Source organism: Danio rerio, chromosome 20 (assembly GCF_052040795.2).
Source record: "Danio rerio strain M-AB ecotype USA chromosome 20, GRCz13ab, whole genome shotgun sequence".
NCBI lineage: Eukaryota > Metazoa > Chordata > Actinopteri > Cypriniformes > Danionidae > Danio > Danio rerio.
The window spans coordinates 29,171,486-29,189,624 of record NC_141040.1 but is presented as its reverse complement, the minus strand read 5'-3'; the positions used below and the strand labels follow the sequence as shown (position 1 = coordinate 29,189,624).

The following is an 18,139-nucleotide window of genomic DNA, read 5'->3' as shown; positions in this document are numbered from 1 at the left end:
TACCCAATCTTATTACACTGAGCATTTTGTAGTATGGGAATGCAGTTACTAACGTTATCGATAACTGTCATATGAAATCAGGACGACGTGGGTGCAGAAGATCAAAGCAGCATCTGATCACTTTATAGAGACGGAGAAGCTGAAGAGAGAGAAGGCGTATCAAGGTTGGGCTTCAGTGGTGATTATTAAGAGTCAAAGTAAGTGTGACTGAATAAAGCTTTACTGATAAATGTCTGTGTGTGTTGTTCAGCTCGCTCTCAGAAGAACAGTGGCATCGGTCGACTGCTGGTAACAGTGCTGGAAGCCACCGAGCTGAAGCCCTGCAAACCCAACGGTCTGAACAAATACTCATTTTTACACTTTTTTAGCTTTTAAATCTTCAAAGTAATATTAGACTACTTTTGAAGTTTCAGTTTGTGTAGTTTTCATGATATTTTTTATGAATTTCTCAGCACAGCATAGTGTTATTTCTAGACCTGTCACAGTAATCAATATATAGACTTATATAAAAACCAGTTCTAGCAACATTTTAGCTGATTGCCCAATCTCTATTGTTTTGTCAGTGTCAGTATGGTTAAAAAACACTATAGTATTTACTATACATTGCTATAATATATTTCCATGTAGGTGTCTGACAACAGAAAATACATTTGGTGGCAGATATCGCAGCCTCGGTTACATTTTGTTACCTTTGACTTTTTTAATAACATTTATTATTATTTATTTTTTTAGGATATTCATTTTCACATTCTGATTCCAATGGTTAATTATTATATTGTTAAAATGACTAGAATTAAATGAAATATTCCTAAGAATAAAATATTATGTGTTCTTTGGAAGAGTGTACTTGCATTTTTATGATATTATATTGTCATTCTGGCATTATATAATGAGTGGCGTAAAATGGTCTTAAAATGGCAACAATATTGTTTGTCGCAATATATTTTGGTATTTTACAACAAAAAATAAATATTGTGACAGGCATAGTTGTTTCCTATCATCCTAGCCTCTAGTGGCATGTTTGTAGAATATACAGTCTTTCATGAGTTTATAACTAACTATTATATAACTGTAATTGTAATTATTTTACAAATAATTATTTTTTTATTATATAATTATTTTATTTTTAATTATTTATTTTAATTAGTTTGGGAATTTTGGTTTGTTTGAGTTGAAGGACATTTATATTGAACTCAATATTTTTATTCATTAACAACTTTTCTCACCAAATTCACTGGTCAATATTAATACAGTAATATTGCAATTCTATTATTTACATGAACAATATGTAATTAATAAAATACACATTTTAATTAAAAAGAATTTTGAATGTTATCTTTTTTCATTTCTAAAAATATTTTTCTTTAATGATTTTAAGCAAATTTATTCCTCATTATTTATACATTTTCTATAAGTTCTACATAAAGTTAAATATTTGATTATAAGCAACCCTCTCCTAATTTCTTTGAAAGTAAGCCTTATTAAAATGAATTTCATTATTTTGGAATAAATTTTAAGACGTTACTAAGAAAATACTTCTAGTATTTAACAATTCTTGTACTATACTATTATGCTTTTTATATAGATGTATCCAAAGTGACTTAACTGCATTTAAGATGTAAATGTGATTTGTTTCTTGGGAAATAAACCCATGACCTTAATTTTATTAGCATCAGTACAAAGCAACACCACAGTTTTGATCCTCTAGTAAATAATGCTAACTTTAAGGATGTTTAAGAATTAATAGCAGATAACAACACACAAATACAGAGTAGTGTGTATGTATGTATATATATATATATATATATATATATATATATATATATTTTTTTTTTTTTTTTTTTCCCACTGTGTGATAAATTATGTGTTTTTAGGGAAGAGTAACCCATACTGTGAACTAACCATGGGCGCCCAGTGCTACACGTCCCGGCATCAGCCCGACACGCTCAACCCAAAATGGAGCTTCAACTGCCAGTTCTTCATCAAAGACCTGTACCAGGATGTCCTGTGCCTCACTGTCTTTGAGAGGGACCAGTTCTCTCCTGATGGTGGGACTTGACCCAACAAACACACAAAACAAACATAAATACACAAAATGCCTATGTTTAACCAAATGTGCTTTCCAAACAGATTTTCTAGGTCGAACTGAAGTTCCTGTAGCGACAATAAAAAAAGATCAAGATGGTAAAGGGCCACTGGTTCGACGTCTGCTGCTTCATGAAGTCCCGACTGGAGAGGTTAAAGTGAGGCTTGATCTGCAGCTCTATGAACAAACACCTCACGTATGAACTGAGAAGTGCAACATTAAACGTGTCACTTCACCAGTTTCAAAGTTTGTGTTGATTTTTAAAAAAGATATGTGACGGAAACTTTACCTCACACATTGTTGATAGTGGAAAAGGTGAACCACTGCACAAACTGTACCCTACGTCGACATGCTGTAAAATAGAGGGCTACATGGATTATGCTTTTTTTTTTGACCAAAACCAGAAGACTGAAATAAGGTGTGTAATTAACACAAGCTCAATATAAGGGTGTCAAACTCAGCTCCTGGAGGCCCGCAACCCTTCATAGTTTAGTTCCAGCCCTGCTTCAACACAACTACCTAATGTTAGAGATGGCTGATGTGAAACTGACATTTTGACTCCGTTTCAGGATCCCGAGAGGCATGATCAAAACTCCCAGGTCATGCGACAAAGGTGATTTAAAACACCAGGTCATGTGACTAAAGCGATTAAAATCATCAGTCATTTCAGAAGCATCTCATGTAGCCTAGTGGACTGTGCATGTGCAAAGAGTAACTGTACTTCAAATGTCATGAGTTTGATTCCAGACTGAAATTATGACTTAATGAATTTTATTTATGTTACTTTTTATGAAACAAGACACATTTATTCACAAAGTGTTCATCCCCCTGGATTCCAACCCATTATCTCTGCATGTTAGTGAGGAACTCTCACCGCTTCACTAACCCTTTTGAAACCTTAACTCTACAATGTAAGGTTTAATACCTCAATTTGCTAAACTGTTTCTTTGCTGAAGCTGTTTCAGAGCAATACATAAACATGGCCACTAGGTTTCCCTGCAGAGACGGGTTTCGAAATGTTTTGAAGCTTCGACACATTTGCTTTAACTGTTTCAGTGTTTCATAAAGCCTCGCCACTATTTGAGATATCAAACCAGCCTAAAGCACTCAATTAGTTTGATTAGGTGTGTTTAAGTAGGGTTGGAAGTACACAGTGTAGAGCAGTGGTCACCAAACTTGTTCCTGGAGGGCCGGTGTCCTGCAGATTTTAGCTCCAACCCTAATCAAACACACCTGAACAAGCTAATCAAGGTCTTACTTAAAACATTCAGGCAGATGTGTTGAGGCAAGTTGGAGCTAAACCCTGCAGGAACACCGGCCCTCCAGGACCAAGATTGGTGACCCCTGGTGTAGAGCTATGGCTCTCCAGGAACTGAGTTTGACACCTGTGAGATTTATGTTCATTCCATGCTTTTGATTTTTTTTAAGCTTGTACTTTAGCAAGGCGGCTTTTAACAAGTGCCTACAGGGGCTGTGGAGGACATCAAACATCAAAATGCTAAGAGGTACTGTACTAGTCCACTTTGTTATTGTACTTTTGTGCAGTTTAAACTGAGACTTTCAATAGAAAAATACTGAAATACTTACCAGAATCTTTAACACACTAATAACCTAAAGTTAAAGTAAGGAACGAAGTTACAAACTTTACACACTTTTATCCAGTGTCACTTACATTTGGTCTGAAGGTGAAGGTTTTTTTTCATTGGTTGCTCACTTTCCCTGGGAATTGAGCCAATAACCCTCACACCATGATCTATGGATTAAGCTACAGAAAGGCAGAAATCTGTGTAAAGTCATTTAGAACAAAATCAGGCCAAAATGTTTGTTTTCAGTTGTTTTTGTTTTGGTTTCTGTACAATCAGAGAACAGATGAGAACAAACCAACACTGGCGAAAACCAACAAAACTTTTTAAAACTCCAATATTACATACTGTACATATCGGATCAAATTAAATGTGTATACACCTCTAGGGTATAAAGTGCAATAGATAAATCTTTAAACTTCCAAATGGCTATGATCATTCTTAACTGCTGTTTTCTCACTGATATAATTTTATTTGTATGTTTTGTATTTATTGAGAGGAAAATGTGCAGCACATATTTACATATTCTTCTAAAGCCTAAAAAGACTGAAAAAAAAGCATTGCTGTAAGAATGTAAGGGCCAAATTGCTGTTGATGTTGAAGTCAAAGGAATGTTTACAGCCTATGCTCATCTTTTTACCTCCGCCTGCTAAATTTATGTTTCAGAAATCATCAAAGTTGTGTTAATTTGAGAAGACTTATATTATAATATTATAAAGTTGTTGTAGTGATAGGGCTTGCTTTCTGAAAAACTCTAAAAGCCAAAAAAACAAAAAACAAAAACAGAATGAATGCTAAATTACCATTCATGTTGGTCTACAAAAATCATCCCTGCAGCACTCGTAGGGGCTCATAGTTTCATATTCACTTTCATGCATGCTAATATTATGCAGAAAACTGGGTAAAATGTGAGGATTTGGTTAGGACAGGAACTGGTTTATTTAAAAATGTTCAAGTCTTTAGATTTCATTAGTAACCCAAACATAATCTACAAAGTTTTAAATAAACATGTTTTGATTTAGTTTTTCTTGCCTATTAATCATGCCTCACATTTTCCTTAGTTTTCAAATGGCAAAAATTGCTGTATGCGAGAACTCTGAAATACATGGTTTTGCATTGTCTCTTGAAGCCTTTAATTTTTTCTTTAACACCTTTAATCTGAGCACCATGTACAGTAGCTTCCCATGTATAAATAGATAGAAATATATGTCACTGTTTTAATGAAATCGCTTGCACTCAGAACATGTCAAACATAAATCCATTAGGCCAAGTGTGCACGTGGTTCAAAAACCTGTTTCTGGAGCTTTATAATTTCATTATTGAATACTGAAACAATTTTAACACAAAAAATCTATAAACACACTAATATATTATTTTAAATTATTATTTGAAGAAATTTAGGGAAGTTTAAGAATGTATAATTCGTTTGCTTTTCCAACAGCATTGGGCTTTATGGAGATTTTTATGTACATTTGGATTGTTGATGCTGAATATTGCAAGTTTGTGTTTATTTGAATGTTGTTTTGTTGTTTTATTAATGCGCAATTGTATAAACTGCTTAAATATTAGATTGTTGTATAGTCTTGAGTACAATTATTCAGATACACCAAAGGCAAAAATTAAACACACCGAATGTTAACAAGTCTTACCATAAAAGATCTGGTTTCTTATTTAATTATTAGTTTTGTCTGTTTTATTTTTATTTTTTACATCCACATTATTTGCATTTTAATTCACAATATTTAAATTGATTACAATGCAGAATATAATAGGTACTGTTCAAAGACACATTACATACAGTAAACCTAATTAATTATTGCACTTTAATGACATAAGCACCATTCGCAGTAAACTAATGTTAAAAGGTCCTATTGAATGTTGTCGTCAGGCATAAGAGGAACAACACTGGCGGTGAAAGCCTCGTCTCTCTGCATAAGTCGCATGTGTCGATCCTCTGGTCCTGCAATAAAAGATCATATATTACTAGCAATGAAGCTCTAGAAACACACCGAAGCCCTGATTCCACCTGGTAATAACATGCGATTTTGCGTGATATAATCACAAGTGGTCATTCAAGACACATTTCCGTTTCCACTAGATATTAACATTGTCTTTAGTGAACATGTGCGTTCAGACATTTTCCACTTATTTTTTTTTACATTCTACATCACTTTTGCTCAGAGCTCAGTGCAATGCATAAGATGTAAAAGACATGTACATGTTTCAATCTAATGTGTGTGTTTCGATACAACACAGCACAGCACAGCACAGCACAGCACAGCTTACAAATAGATTTTTTTTTTTTGCTGAAGGGTTGCTAAATAACTACTGAGAGATTTCAGTAGTTGCTGTCTGGGCTTTCATTGCCTTTCTGAACCAATTTTTCTTCATGTGTTCAATACTTTTTCCCTACGTCATTTAATTTTATCATGTATAACTTAATTTGTAAACTTCGATTTGTTTTCCTTGCATATATAGATTTCCTTGGCTGTTAACATCATCTGGGAAAAATTTCTCCTTCAAAAACAGCACCGTTAGAAATGTTTTCTGGGAAAAATGGTGACATGTTATCTTATTTTTCCCGCTGTATATCAGTTGACATCGATCGATACCTATCATGATAAATGTGAGTGGAAATGTAGATTTTAGCTTCTAAGTGAAAGGTTTAGAAACCAGACAGTTGATTTATAACTCTCTCAAAAGAAATGCCTTGTATTAGTCTTTAGTTTTCTCGCTACACATCCCATAATGACCACATATTCGATCAGTTGGCAGAAAGGGTGATTTTTTTTTTTTTTTACTTTATGAACAGTCAACCTCATGATCGTGTTTTGTTTTCTCTGGAAGTAATTGAAATTGGTTTCAAAACATTGATCGGATTGATTAAATATCATCTAAACACCATTTCTAAACGGGGCTGAACTGACACAAAAGCAGCTTTGCAGTGAACCCGAAGTTACCTTGATCTGCAGTCCTCCCAAAGTCTCAGTGAGCCTGAATCTCTGGAGGTTCTGGCCTGTTTGAAGCTCTGCTGGGAAGCAGGTGGACTCTGGAGAATCTCCTCTACCTGCTGACGCTGATATATGTGACCTTTAATAGCATGTCAAACAAAAGACCGTTCGAGGTTACTAAAGTAACCCTTCGTTCCCCGAGGAGGGGAACGGAAGCACTATAAGTGGATTTGATTGTTAAAATCCACGCATTGGGAGGTTCGGTTCAGAAGCTACTCGTCTGTATTGAACGGGCCAATTAAGAATGAATTGGCAGCGCAAGCCTGCGCAGGTGAGCGGCATAAGCAATCAACTGAGTATATAAGCTCACCTGGCGCCAGCAGACGCTATCCTTTTTAAGCTGAAGAGACTTTCAACAGCTAAGGGACAGTCATTATGGCGACGGAGTATAGTGCTTCCGTTCCCCTCCTCGGGGAACGAAGGGTTACTTTAGTAACCTCGAACGTTCCCCTTCGGGGGGAACTTCAGCACTATAAGTGGATTTGATTGATAAAATCCACGCATTGGGAGCCCATTGAAAGCGCCATAATGACTGCACCTTACCAACACCCCCGATGAGGAGATAGTCAAGCAAGCGTGACGCACCCACATCATGGGGGGCGCGGTCCTCCAACGTGTCCCTGGCCCTAATTTATCCTACTTCAACAGAAGTTTTACGGATTTATATATATTTTTTGGGAAGTCGTGAGCATCTAGATAATTCTAGGAAAATACGACAGTACGTTGGGAAGCGTGCAATCCCGATAGGGAGGACGCTGCGGAGGCCATCCGTTACCCAAGGGGGGATAGATGGCAGAATTTACATATGGACTAGCCCTAAAAAGGGGGAGTACGCATAGCAAAAGAGTGGTTAGCGGGGAGGGAAGACACGGGTCCGCCCAGGGGGGGACTTAACCGTGGCGGAATAAGCATATGGGATCGCCTAGTGGGGATCACGCATAGCAGGCACCTTTACCCAAAACGCGGGCTGACCAGCGGGCAGACCTACAACGTAGTGGGCCAGCAAGTGACTCCTCCGCTGAGTCAGTGCTGGGGGCCACGGAGGAATCTGCAGGGCTCACCTGACGGGGAACTTTACTGACAGATAAAAAGGCGCACGTATCTCCGTGTTAGGGAAAATGGCGCAGCAAGCGTGTTTCAACACCCTACCGAATTGTTTCCTCAATCACCAAGGGTTACCTAATACCCTTGAGGAAACCGGCTCCACTCGCAGATTGTAAAACCTTGCAAATGTGTTGGGTGTCACCCAGCCCGCAGCTCTACAGATGTCTGTTAGAGGGGCGCCGCGTGCGCGCGCTCGAGAGGATGCGAAGCTCCGAGTGGAGTGCGCACGCGCTCTCGGGGGACGCGGCTCATCTCGGCTCTGATAGTGAAAGAAAGGCATCCACAATCTAGTGGGAACTTATTTCGGTACGGCACTTCCCTGCTGCCGACCGCTATAACAGACGAAGAGCTGCTCAGATGATCTAAACTCTGAGTGCGGTCCGGATAAAACGCGAACTGGACAATAAAGAAGGGCTGGGTCTGCCTCCTCCGAGGGCAGCGCTTGCAGGCTCACTACCTCGTATTAAAACGGAGTGGTAGGAACCTTGGGCACATATCGCGGGCGGGGTCTCAGGACGTGAGAGAAGCCAGCCCAATTACAGGCACGAGTCACTGACCGAAAAATGCCTCCGGGTCCCCGACCCTCTAATCGATATCAACGCGACCAGCAGAGCTGTCTTCAGGGACAGAAAGATACTGAGTTGAGGATCGAAGGGATCTGACGCGGCTTGTGTAGCGAGGGCGAGATCCTAAGAGGGCATGAGAGGGGGCGGGGTGGATTAATTCGCTTAACGCCCCTGAGGAACCGGATGATGAGGTTATGCGTTCCCACGGTGCTGCCAGCCACCGCGTTATGAGAGCGGAGATGGCAGCCACGTAACCTTGAGTGTGGAGGGCGACAGCCTGCTCTCCAACTTCTCTCGGCGTAAAGAAAGCACAACGCTGATCTGGCAAATTACGGGGGTCTTCTCAGCGAGAGACACACCATTCAGTGAATAGACTCCACGTCAGGGCATAGGCGCGCTCGGGCAGGGGGCTCTAGCCCGAGTGACGGTATTAGCCACTGCAATCGGAGGTTACCTAAGTCTTCCTCGCGTCTAAAAATCTCTTCAAAGATCGGCTAGGGTGCCAGGTGGTGCCCTGTCCCTGAGAGAGTAGGTGCTCTCTCGAAGGGACTGCCAGGGGAGGGCTATCGCGAGGGAGAGCTCTGACATCCAGGTCCGGTTGAGCCAGAGGGGCGCAACCAGCAACCTGTTCCTCGTCCTCCCTGACCTTGCACAGTAACTGCGCGAGCAGGCTCACTGGGGGAAACGCGTATTTGCCCGTGCCCCGAGGCCAGCTGTAAGCCAGTGCATCCGTGCCGAGAGCACTCGGTCAGGGAAAGAACAACTGGCAATGAGCGATCTCGGGGGAAGCAACAGATCGATCTGGGCTTCCCCGAATCGCGCCCATATCAGCTGAACAGACTCAGGGTGGAGTCTCCATTCTCCAGGACGCAAGGCTGCCGTGAGAGCGCATCGGCTGCATGGTTGAGCTTGCCTGAATATGAATGGCGTGCAGCAATTTCAGCCGCGGATGACTCCAGAGGAGCAGACGGCGGGCGAGCTGAGACATGCGGCGAGAGCGCATACCCCCTATACGGCTGATATACGCCACCGCCGCCGTACTGTCCGTCCTGACCAGCACGTGTTGCCGCTCCAGCACCGGAAAAAAACGGTGGAGAGCGAGGAACACTGCCAACAGCTCCAGGCGATATGCCAATGCAACTGGGTACCTTTCCACAGGTCCGCAGCCGCATACCCGCAACGCACAGCCCCCCAGCCCGTGTTGGAAGCGTCTGCTGAAACGACAACAAGACTGGACGCCTGTTCTAGAGACACCAAGGCCTGTAGGAACGAGGGGTCGCTCCAAGGGCTGAGGGCGCGGCGACACAGCGCAGTAACAGAGACTCGGTGTGCGCGCGCGTGCCATGAGCGTCTGGGGACTCGATCGTGATCAGCCAGTGCTGAAGTGGTCTCATATAGAATAATCCGAGCGGCATGAAGCGGCTGCGGATGCCATATGCCCCAGGAGCCTCTGAAATAGTTTCAGTGGGACCACTGTTTTACTGTCGAGCTCTCTCAGACAGTACAGCATCAGCTGAGCGCGCTCTCCGGAGAGGCGCGCTGCCATGGTGACCGAGTCCAACTCCAGCCCGAGAGAAGAGATCCTCTGCACGGGGGCGAGTTTGCTCTTTTCTCGGTTGACCTGAAACCCCCACAGGTGGAAGTGCCAGAGCACTTTGTCTCTGTGCATAATCAACTGCTCCGAGAGAGGGCAAAAATCAGCCAGTCGTAAAGAAATCGAGTATGCAGATGCCCGCGAGCCGAAGGGGCGCTGAGGCACCCTCCGCGGGCTTGGTGAGGACTCGCGGAGACAGAGAGAGCCCAAGGGGAGGGCTTTGTATTGCCAAGCTCGACCTTCAAACGCAAACCGCAGAAACTGTCGGTGGCGAGGAAGAGTGGAGACATGGAAATATGCGTCCATCAGGTCTAATGCTGCAGACCAACCCAGAGGACGAACGCACCGGAGGATGCGCTTCTGCGTGAGCATTCTGAACGGCAGCTTGTGCAGGCAGCGGTTCAAAACGCGCAGATCTAGGATTGGCCGTGACCCACCGCTCTTTTTGGGCACGATGAAGTGTGGGCTGTAAAACCCGCTCTCCATCTCGGCTGGAGGGAGCGGCTCGATTGCATCCTTCGCCAGGAGGACAGCAATCTCCTCTCGCAAGACAGGGGCGGACAGGGGGCTGACCCTGGTGAATACACACCCGTGACTTGGGGGGCCGTTTCGCGAACTGAATCGCATAGCCGAGTCTGATTGTGCGTATGAGCCACCGCGAAGAGCTGGCCCGCGCTAACCAGGCAGGCAGAGCTCCCGCTAATGGACTCATCGCTACAATCGCTGACGTACCAGCAGTGGGGCAGCGCGGAGTGGGTGTGCTGATCCGGGAAGCTCGCGGGTCCCACGGAAAAGCTGGAGGTGAGATATTTGCTCTCACTCCAAACCCGAGCTCCGGAGGGGAGGCTCGAGGGGTGGGAGAAAGGAGACCGTCCTCCCAGCGCTCGTGAGCCACTGGCGAAACGCACCGAATCTGCAAGCTAGAAAGCATAGCGTCCCAGACTGGCAGATTTCGGGCTGTCACATCTGGGGAAGTGAAAAGTGCCCTTTCATAATGTTTTCATGGCAGTAAAAAGTGCCGTTGGAAATGGAGCCCCGCCCTCCAGCGGGGAAAGAGCAAGTTCCCTCTTCTCCAGATGGCCTGTCCCAGGGGCGCTTCGCGGTCCGTTGCCGGACTTAGCGGCGTTCTGGGCAGGGGGGCTGCCTGCTTCCGAGGTGCCCGACGCGCTCGCTTCGCCGGAGGCGTGTGCAGGGGCGGAGCAGCTCTCGTAGGCGGGCGCCTTCGGCGAGGAGCAGGTATGAATGGCACGGCGGGCGGAGCGGGCTACGGACCGCCGATAAGACATCACCCACCAACTGCTCTCTCACCGCCTTGAATTCCTGGGTGAATTCACAGACAGTGTCGCCGAACCTGGCTGGGGATATGGGGAAGTCAAGAAAGCGGACTTTGTCGACTTTGCGCATATCAGCCAGGGGTGGCGCTCCTGGACCACTAATGTGGACATCGTCCTCCCCAACGCACACGCAGCGGACTCAGTAGTCCGAAGAGCTAAGTCGGCGGCGGTGCGAAGCTCGTAAGCCTGGGTTGGACCCACCCTCGTGCAGCTCGGCCAGCGCCTGCGCTTGGTAGCGCTGGTAGGTGGCTATCGCATGCAAGGCGGAAGCAGCCTGGCCCGCAGCTATGTAAGCTCTAGCTCCGAGGGAGGTAGATAACTTACAGGCTTTGGATGGGAGACGAGGCGGACCCCGCCAAGAAGAGGCGCCGCGCGGATTTACCGCCATCACGCACTCAACCTGAGGAATCGCCATATACCCCCTGGCTGTTTCACCGTCAAGAGTGGTTAGGGTGGAGGAACACGCAGCACGAGCAGAAAAAAGTGCTTTACAAGACTGCGTGAGCCTACTGTGCACCTCCGGGAAGAAGGGAACGCCCCTCTAGTCGGTCCGGCCGCGGAGCTGGGGGATAAACCATCTCCAACCCACGGCCGAAGCAGCCCGGGAAAGCACGGCTAACATGTCCGTTTCAGGATCCGTAGTGACAGCGCTCACCAGCCCGAAGGGGGCGAGCGGGTCTGGATCATCATCGGACAATGAAAGCCCACCCTCCGATGCCGCGGTGGACATCTGGTCTCCGGTGTCATCGGGCGTAAGGGCTACCATCTGTTAGACGGATCGCTTCCCCCGCCCGAAGCTTGGATGGAGCGCTTAGAGGAGCGGGAGGTCCGCGGGCCCGTGGGCGACGGATTATCTCTCGCTGAAACCCTCAGATCTGCCCGAGTGCCCGCTGCAGAGCAGGGGACAACTGGGGTGGTTCGCCCTTTTGCAAAGGCTAACCGCGATCTTGCGCAACAGTCATGGCATCGCAATGACGACATGAACTGCCCGCGAGCAGCGCATTAACATGCTGGACCCCCAGACATGTAACGCAGTGCCCGCGCCCATCATCCGAGGACAGGAAACCACCGCATCCAGAAACGCACAGTCGGAGCGCCGTCCTGATAAGGACGTGCTGCATGACTGTGTTGCTCTTTCTGTGAAGTTTGCAACTTTATACGCACCGCTCTGGAGGACCGGACCCAAAGAACGCCAGGCAAGGGAGAAACCCAGCTCGACCGTCTGCCACTGCGTGTACACACTCTGGACCGGGAGAATGCTCTCGTTCGCTCAGAATCGCTGGTCACAGCAGGAGGAACCCTCATCGACTCGATCAGAAAGTCTCTGAAGCGAAAAGGATAGCGTCTGCTGGCGCCAGGTGAGCTTATATACTCAGTTGATTGCTTATGCCGCTCACCTGCGCAGGCTTGCGCTGCCAATTCATTCTTAATTGGCCCGTTCAATACTCTTTCAGACGAGTAGCTTCTGAACCGAACCTCCCAATGCGTGGATTTTAACAATCAAATCCACTTATAGTGCTGAAGTTCCCCCCGAAGGGGAACTTCAGTTCCCCACTGTACTAATAATGAACTGCTGCGTCCCAATTCACTTATATTACATCCTAAAATGTGCTTTTTTTGTGAAGAAAAATATGCTTTTGGTACATACTAATTCCTCATTAATGGACCATTCCGTTGCTTTGTTACATGCTCTGTCAGTAATATCAGGAATTCTACTCTACTTTCATATATATTGGTGATGTAGCAGCACATTCATCTGCCATTCATGGGTTTTTTATGCAAAAAATCTTAATCGTACAAATTCTGTATTAAGAAGTATTATGAAGTAAATGACCAAACGCATGTTTATAAAAGTTTACAATGTTGCTAGAGATTAAATATAATGCAGAAAGCATAAAATAATACATATTTTTCATTAGGTTAGATGTGAATCTCTAACTAAGCCTCTCCACTTAACCATAGATCTTGTGCATTTGCCATGCTTGTAGTTTATTTCCACCTTTTTTGACCCAAGTTTGTAGTTCTAAGCGGATGTCAAAATTAGCTGTTAAGAATACGCACAGATCTGCACTTCGGATTTCTACTGGAAATAGTAGACCATCCCGGTAGATTTGATCTATTTATTAAAACATACTATGGTTTGGTACATATAAGTTTAAATTTTGAGTACTATTTAGGATGAAAGGTATACGAATTGAGATTAATAGCAGATATATTTTGTGAAAGGATAAACAGCACCTGTTTGACAGCGAAGTATTGTCGTCTTTTCTTTAATCCTTGTTCTGGAATGAAGTGACAGAGGATCCTCCAGTGCTGGAGTGGAAATCTGCTCAAAAGACCTCATTTAATATTTAACCAAATCAGTGTGTATTAATAATAATAACAATATTAATAATAATAATAGGACTAACTTTGTGATATTGTGGTGTGCTGAAATAGTGGAGGAATGGATTGTACTCTAGAGGATCATAACTCTCTAGAAACACAAAACCCTAAAAAATATCATAAACACAGATTTCAATCATTTCATTTTAATTTACTATTGATTAGACATTCTTTATAGCCATAGTATTTATTTACATGACAACAATAAGCCTAACATTTGAAGCTTGCTCACTATAAAAATCAGCAAAAAGCTGGTTCAAATATCATTATCTAATGTTGGGTTTCACAGAAAAGGCTGATCCAAGACTGAATTGCATGTTTGAGCTATCTTAACTGAAAATAAGTAAATATTAGAACACTAGTATAATGCACTCTCATAATGTGCACTAATGAGACATTTTAAATAAGCAGCTTAAAAAAAAGGTTTTGTGAAGCTTTTCAGTTTTTTACATTTCAACCCCAAATTAATTTTATATAATTATTTTTAATAAATTTTTAATTTCTTTTTGTATTTGTACAGCCAATTATATATTAGAATATAACTTTTACGTATTTATAGAAATAGAATAATAAAAAATATTGAAATATTTGTATTTTATATTGTTTCAATTATATTAAAATAAACAGATTTTTTTTAAAAGAACTGTCTTTTTAAAAAAACAAATTAAAGAAAAAGGCTGTCATTTTTAAAAATCTATTTATATAATAAAATATATATTTTCATTGATACTTTTAAAGAATATATAAGAGATAACAAAACAATGGCCTGTTAAAATACAATAAACAAATCAAGCAAATGATTACACCCCCCCAAGAAATAATATTAACGCCTCTATATTCATATTGTTTACTGCTTTTCTGTTTAATCCTTGCAAATTTACATATTCAGAGTTAAAATGAAAAGCTTTAGTAAGTTAATTTTTTGACTAAAGCTTAACAGCATAATTATCTTAATTCCTGTAATGAACACAGGGTCACAATACAGTCACCACAGTACCTTAGCATTACAGTAATCTATATAGTGTGCATGCATGCTCCTCATTTTCTGCATCTCATTATATCCATGCTCCATAAAATGTTGCTGAATGCTCTGCTGAATAGGCAGCCACACATTCTGAGTCCAGCGTTTATGAAGGAGTTTGCGCTTCCTCAGGTTCAGTGTGTCTTTATGAGTAAGGTACAGATCCAGATCCTGCACACAAACACAGATGAATCGTGGGTGACAGAAAGAATCACGTCTTAATAGCTACAGTACCTAAAATATCACCTTGATGAATCGAGCCTCCAGCAGTGGCTGTGTAATGGCATTCACTTCTTGCTGTTCACGGCGTAACTGTTCCTGTATGTGAACAAACAATGGAGTTGAGGAAAGTGTGTAATGCGTTATTTAAATAGTATTTAATGTGTTATAATGTAAGGGTTGATGTACCAGTAGTTGTTTTTTGGAGCTGAGTGAAAGGGTGTTTTGACTGTCACATATAGGCTTTGAATTCATCATTGTACTGGTTGATCAGATCTTCAAGGTCTTTTTAAATTAAATTCCTGTGTAACACGTTTACCGATGAACGCTGTTTGAAGACACTGCAGGCACAGGAGCAATAACACTGACATATGCATACAATTAGATATACAGCATGACAGTTTGATGTTCTCATATTATGATGTTCTCATGCAGAACATAACAATAAAACTGTTAATTTCTGTACTTATTGAATAAAAATAATTTTGGTTTAACCATATAAACCATTGGTATACTTTTTAAAACTTTTATTATTAACGTAAAAGCTTTTAGTTGTGTATGTCTTTTTGCTGTGAAATTTTTATATTATATGAAAGTTATACTTAACATTGATTTAATTAAAATAAATTTAATTTCTTAATTCTTCTGAAGTTGATACTGTGTTATCTAAAAATGATCACAAACACGTCTGAAATTCTGTTATTTTATGAAAAAAGACATTTTATTAAAAAAAAAAACCATTGTATTCAAACGACTATAAATCACAAGTTTAAAAGTGGTCTCTTAATCTCAAATATTTTTAACATGTTTTAAAGAAATCGTTGTATTTATTTGTTTAAAAATATACTCAAAATAGTAATAATGCTTTAGTTTAAATCAGGGGTGACCAACCCTATTCCTGGAGATCTACCTTCCTGCAGTTGCAGTCCATATCAAACCCATATTTCAGTTGCAACCCATATCAAACATCATTAGGGCTGGAGCTGAACTCTGCAGGAAGGTAGATCTCCAGGAACAGGGTTGAGCACCTCTGGTTTAAATTAACCGGTTTCTATATAAAAGTATTTGACAACGTACATTTTTCTTATCATCAGGCTTTTCAGGAACTTATATTTGTATTTGTATACAGTATGTCCATATGAAAACCTTTTGTTATAAAGATAAGTTTTTCTAAAGGTTTAATAAATTATTTCATATGTTAGGCTTAATAAACAGAAGTGTTTTCTCTTTAAATTAATTTTTAAATACCTTAGAAATTAAAACTATTAATCTGGAACAACCACAGCCCATTCACTGCTATTGTGAGCTTAATTTGACATTAATAAGTCATTTGGTCTTTGTTTATGCCATGAAATATAATGATGCTGTGACATCATGGGGCAGTTGAGTTCAGTCAGTGTAACCTGAAGTGCAGCATCTGATTCTCCGGGGTTTTCAACAGCGAACAGCCTGACACCACACACTACATGCTGAGAAGAAAGAAAAGGCATCCATGCATGAAGTCCTGAACTGCTCAGCGCTGAAAGACTCCACCTGGCATGACCAACCAAACTTCATCTGAAATATCTGGAGCAGACAATAAATAGCATTTTTAGTGTTCTCGATGGCAGCTGAAAAGCAAAGAGCATTGCAGCTTATGGATCTAAAACAGTAACTTAAGAATATAATGCACCCAGTGAACTGTAGAGCTTAAGAATGTTGTTTACAAGCAGACAATTTTATTAAGCTATTTTATTGTTCCTAATAAATGTTATTAAAGCAATTGTTAAAAGAAAATGTTATTAAAATAAAAAGTTACTTAAGCTTCATATGGCTTCCAAATCTAGGCTATTTATTCTCAAATGTTTTATTGTCATGAAATTAATAAAAGAAAACTGACAAACGTGTACACTACATAAGTAAAGTAATGACGGGCTTTACCTTATTGAAACAGTGGGTACACGTACACACTATTTAATGCTAATCGTCGTCGTTGTCGAAATGATGCGGAGAACAGCCGACTCATCTGTTGAATGTTTTGCGCGCCCCCAAGCGTTACTAGGTGACGTCTTTTAAAAAGCCGAATCGTGAACGCGCTCCTTCAGACGCGCGCACCCACGTTCAGAATCGTGCCGTCATCCTTTACCATAGCCTACCATATTTTTTTACTGTAAATGTTTTTGCTGAACGTTGCCCTCACCTAAACAAAACAAATATATGCCTATCAAAACCACCAACATTACAACATTACATAACAACGTAGAGGGAGATCTCCAATATTTAAAATAAACTATTATTTCCAAAACCTTGAAAGTATAGCCTGTTATTGACCATTTTTCGTTTGTTCTGAAATTATATGGAAATATAATTTTTTTTCTGTCCTTATAACAGAAATATTACACTTGAATAACAGTGGATGTTTATTTTACAATGTATTGTGAAAAGAATATGATTTAATGACATGTTAGTAGATACAAATCAAACCAAAATATTCTGCTATGATGAGGTGCCTGATTGGGATTAACATCAGTAGAACAGGTGAAACTTACATTCTTCAGAAACTGACAGAAATGTCCTTTAATTGAAAAACTGAGGAAGTAGTTCCCTAACAGATGGTGTTACTCAGGCTTACACAATAGCTACAGTGAAAGCAGAACTTTTCTATTTGCAAAACAAGTCAAGATGTTAAAAACAGTTAGTAATCAATGCATAATATGTAGCTATAATAACCAAAGGAACCACATTTTAAGATAGCATAACATAAGACATGTCATATTCATAAGCATGCATGCATTGTGAGTTATTTAAGACCCTTATTCTCATCAGGGATAAGGCCTTTGTTTATCATTATTTTGACTGGATTTATGTTTCATGAAATGTATTTTTATTAATTTGCTTTTAGAGTGGACATTTACTTCATGTGCAGCATCCATCAACAAAGTTCTATGGTCTAACCTATTTCTTTTTATCCTTACTAACTATCCAATCCTAAACCAAACTCTCACTGAGAAATATAATAAGAGATCATTTGGAACTTTCCACTGTCTTTTCGGTTATCAGAAATGTTTAGAAATGTAGGATGACCCATAATTAGCCTGTTATACTATCATACTTCCATGTATGAAAGGTGCTTCTACTGTAAAATGATCAAAAACATAATGAAGAGCAAATCTGTCATTTTGGACACTCGATTTGTGAATTATTTAATTTCACCATGACACACATTGGTTTAAGAGTGGTTTGCTGAGCCCCCCTAT

The 18,139-nt window shown here is 41.3% G+C and overlaps 2 protein-coding genes across 10 annotated transcripts in view; one reads left to right on the top strand and one right to left on the bottom strand.

Moving 5' to 3' along the window:
• Positions 1-4,457, top strand: part of itsn2a (intersectin 2a) — a 79,787-nt gene extending 75,330 nt beyond the window's left edge. For 4 of the 5 annotated variants that reach the window (XM_087297521.1, XM_087297519.1, XM_087297522.1 and 1 more), the window contains 4 exons: positions 82-164; positions 251-334; positions 1,875-2,048; positions 2,131-4,457. In XM_087297521.1, the coding sequence (XP_087153647.1) occupies positions 82-164; positions 251-334; positions 1,875-2,048; positions 2,131-2,288 (499 nt within the window). In that variant the 3' untranslated portion in view covers positions 2,289-4,457. 5 annotated transcript variants of the gene reach the window in all.
• Positions 4,458-5,314: 857 nt separating this feature from the next.
• Positions 5,315-16,932, bottom strand: fam228a (family with sequence similarity 228 member A). 5 transcript variants are annotated; one of them, XR_015517935.1, is made up of 9 exons: positions 16,824-16,932; positions 16,307-16,469; positions 15,093-15,244; positions 14,931-15,002; positions 14,661-14,855; positions 13,690-13,770; positions 12,821-13,604; positions 6,630-6,838; positions 5,315-5,629 (listed from the first exon to the last, which is right to left on the bottom strand). XR_015517935.1 is itself a non-coding variant. In XM_087297761.1 (9 exons), the coding sequence occupies exons 3-9, from the start codon at positions 15,159-15,161 to the stop codon at positions 5,554-5,556; spliced, it is 711 nt and encodes a 236-aa protein (XP_087153887.1). In that variant the 5' UTR covers positions 15,162-15,813; positions 15,932-16,469; positions 16,824-16,932; the 3' UTR covers positions 5,315-5,553.
• Positions 16,933-18,139: the final 1,207 nt, after the last annotated feature.

Excerpts from the sequence above, each read along its gene's own strand:
- fam228a (XM_087297761.1), bottom strand. The coding sequence starts at position 15,161 with ATGATGAATTCAAAGCCTATATGTGACAGTCAAAACACCCTTTCACTC. Across the intron at positions 15,003-15,092 it reads GCTCCAAAAAACAACTACTG|GAACAGTTACGCCGTGAACA; the intron begins GTACATCAACCC and ends GTTCACATACAG. Across the intron at positions 13,771-14,660 it reads TAGATTACTGTAATGCTAAG|GGTTTTGTGTTTCTAGAGAG; the intron begins GTACTGTGGTGA and ends GATATTTTTTAG.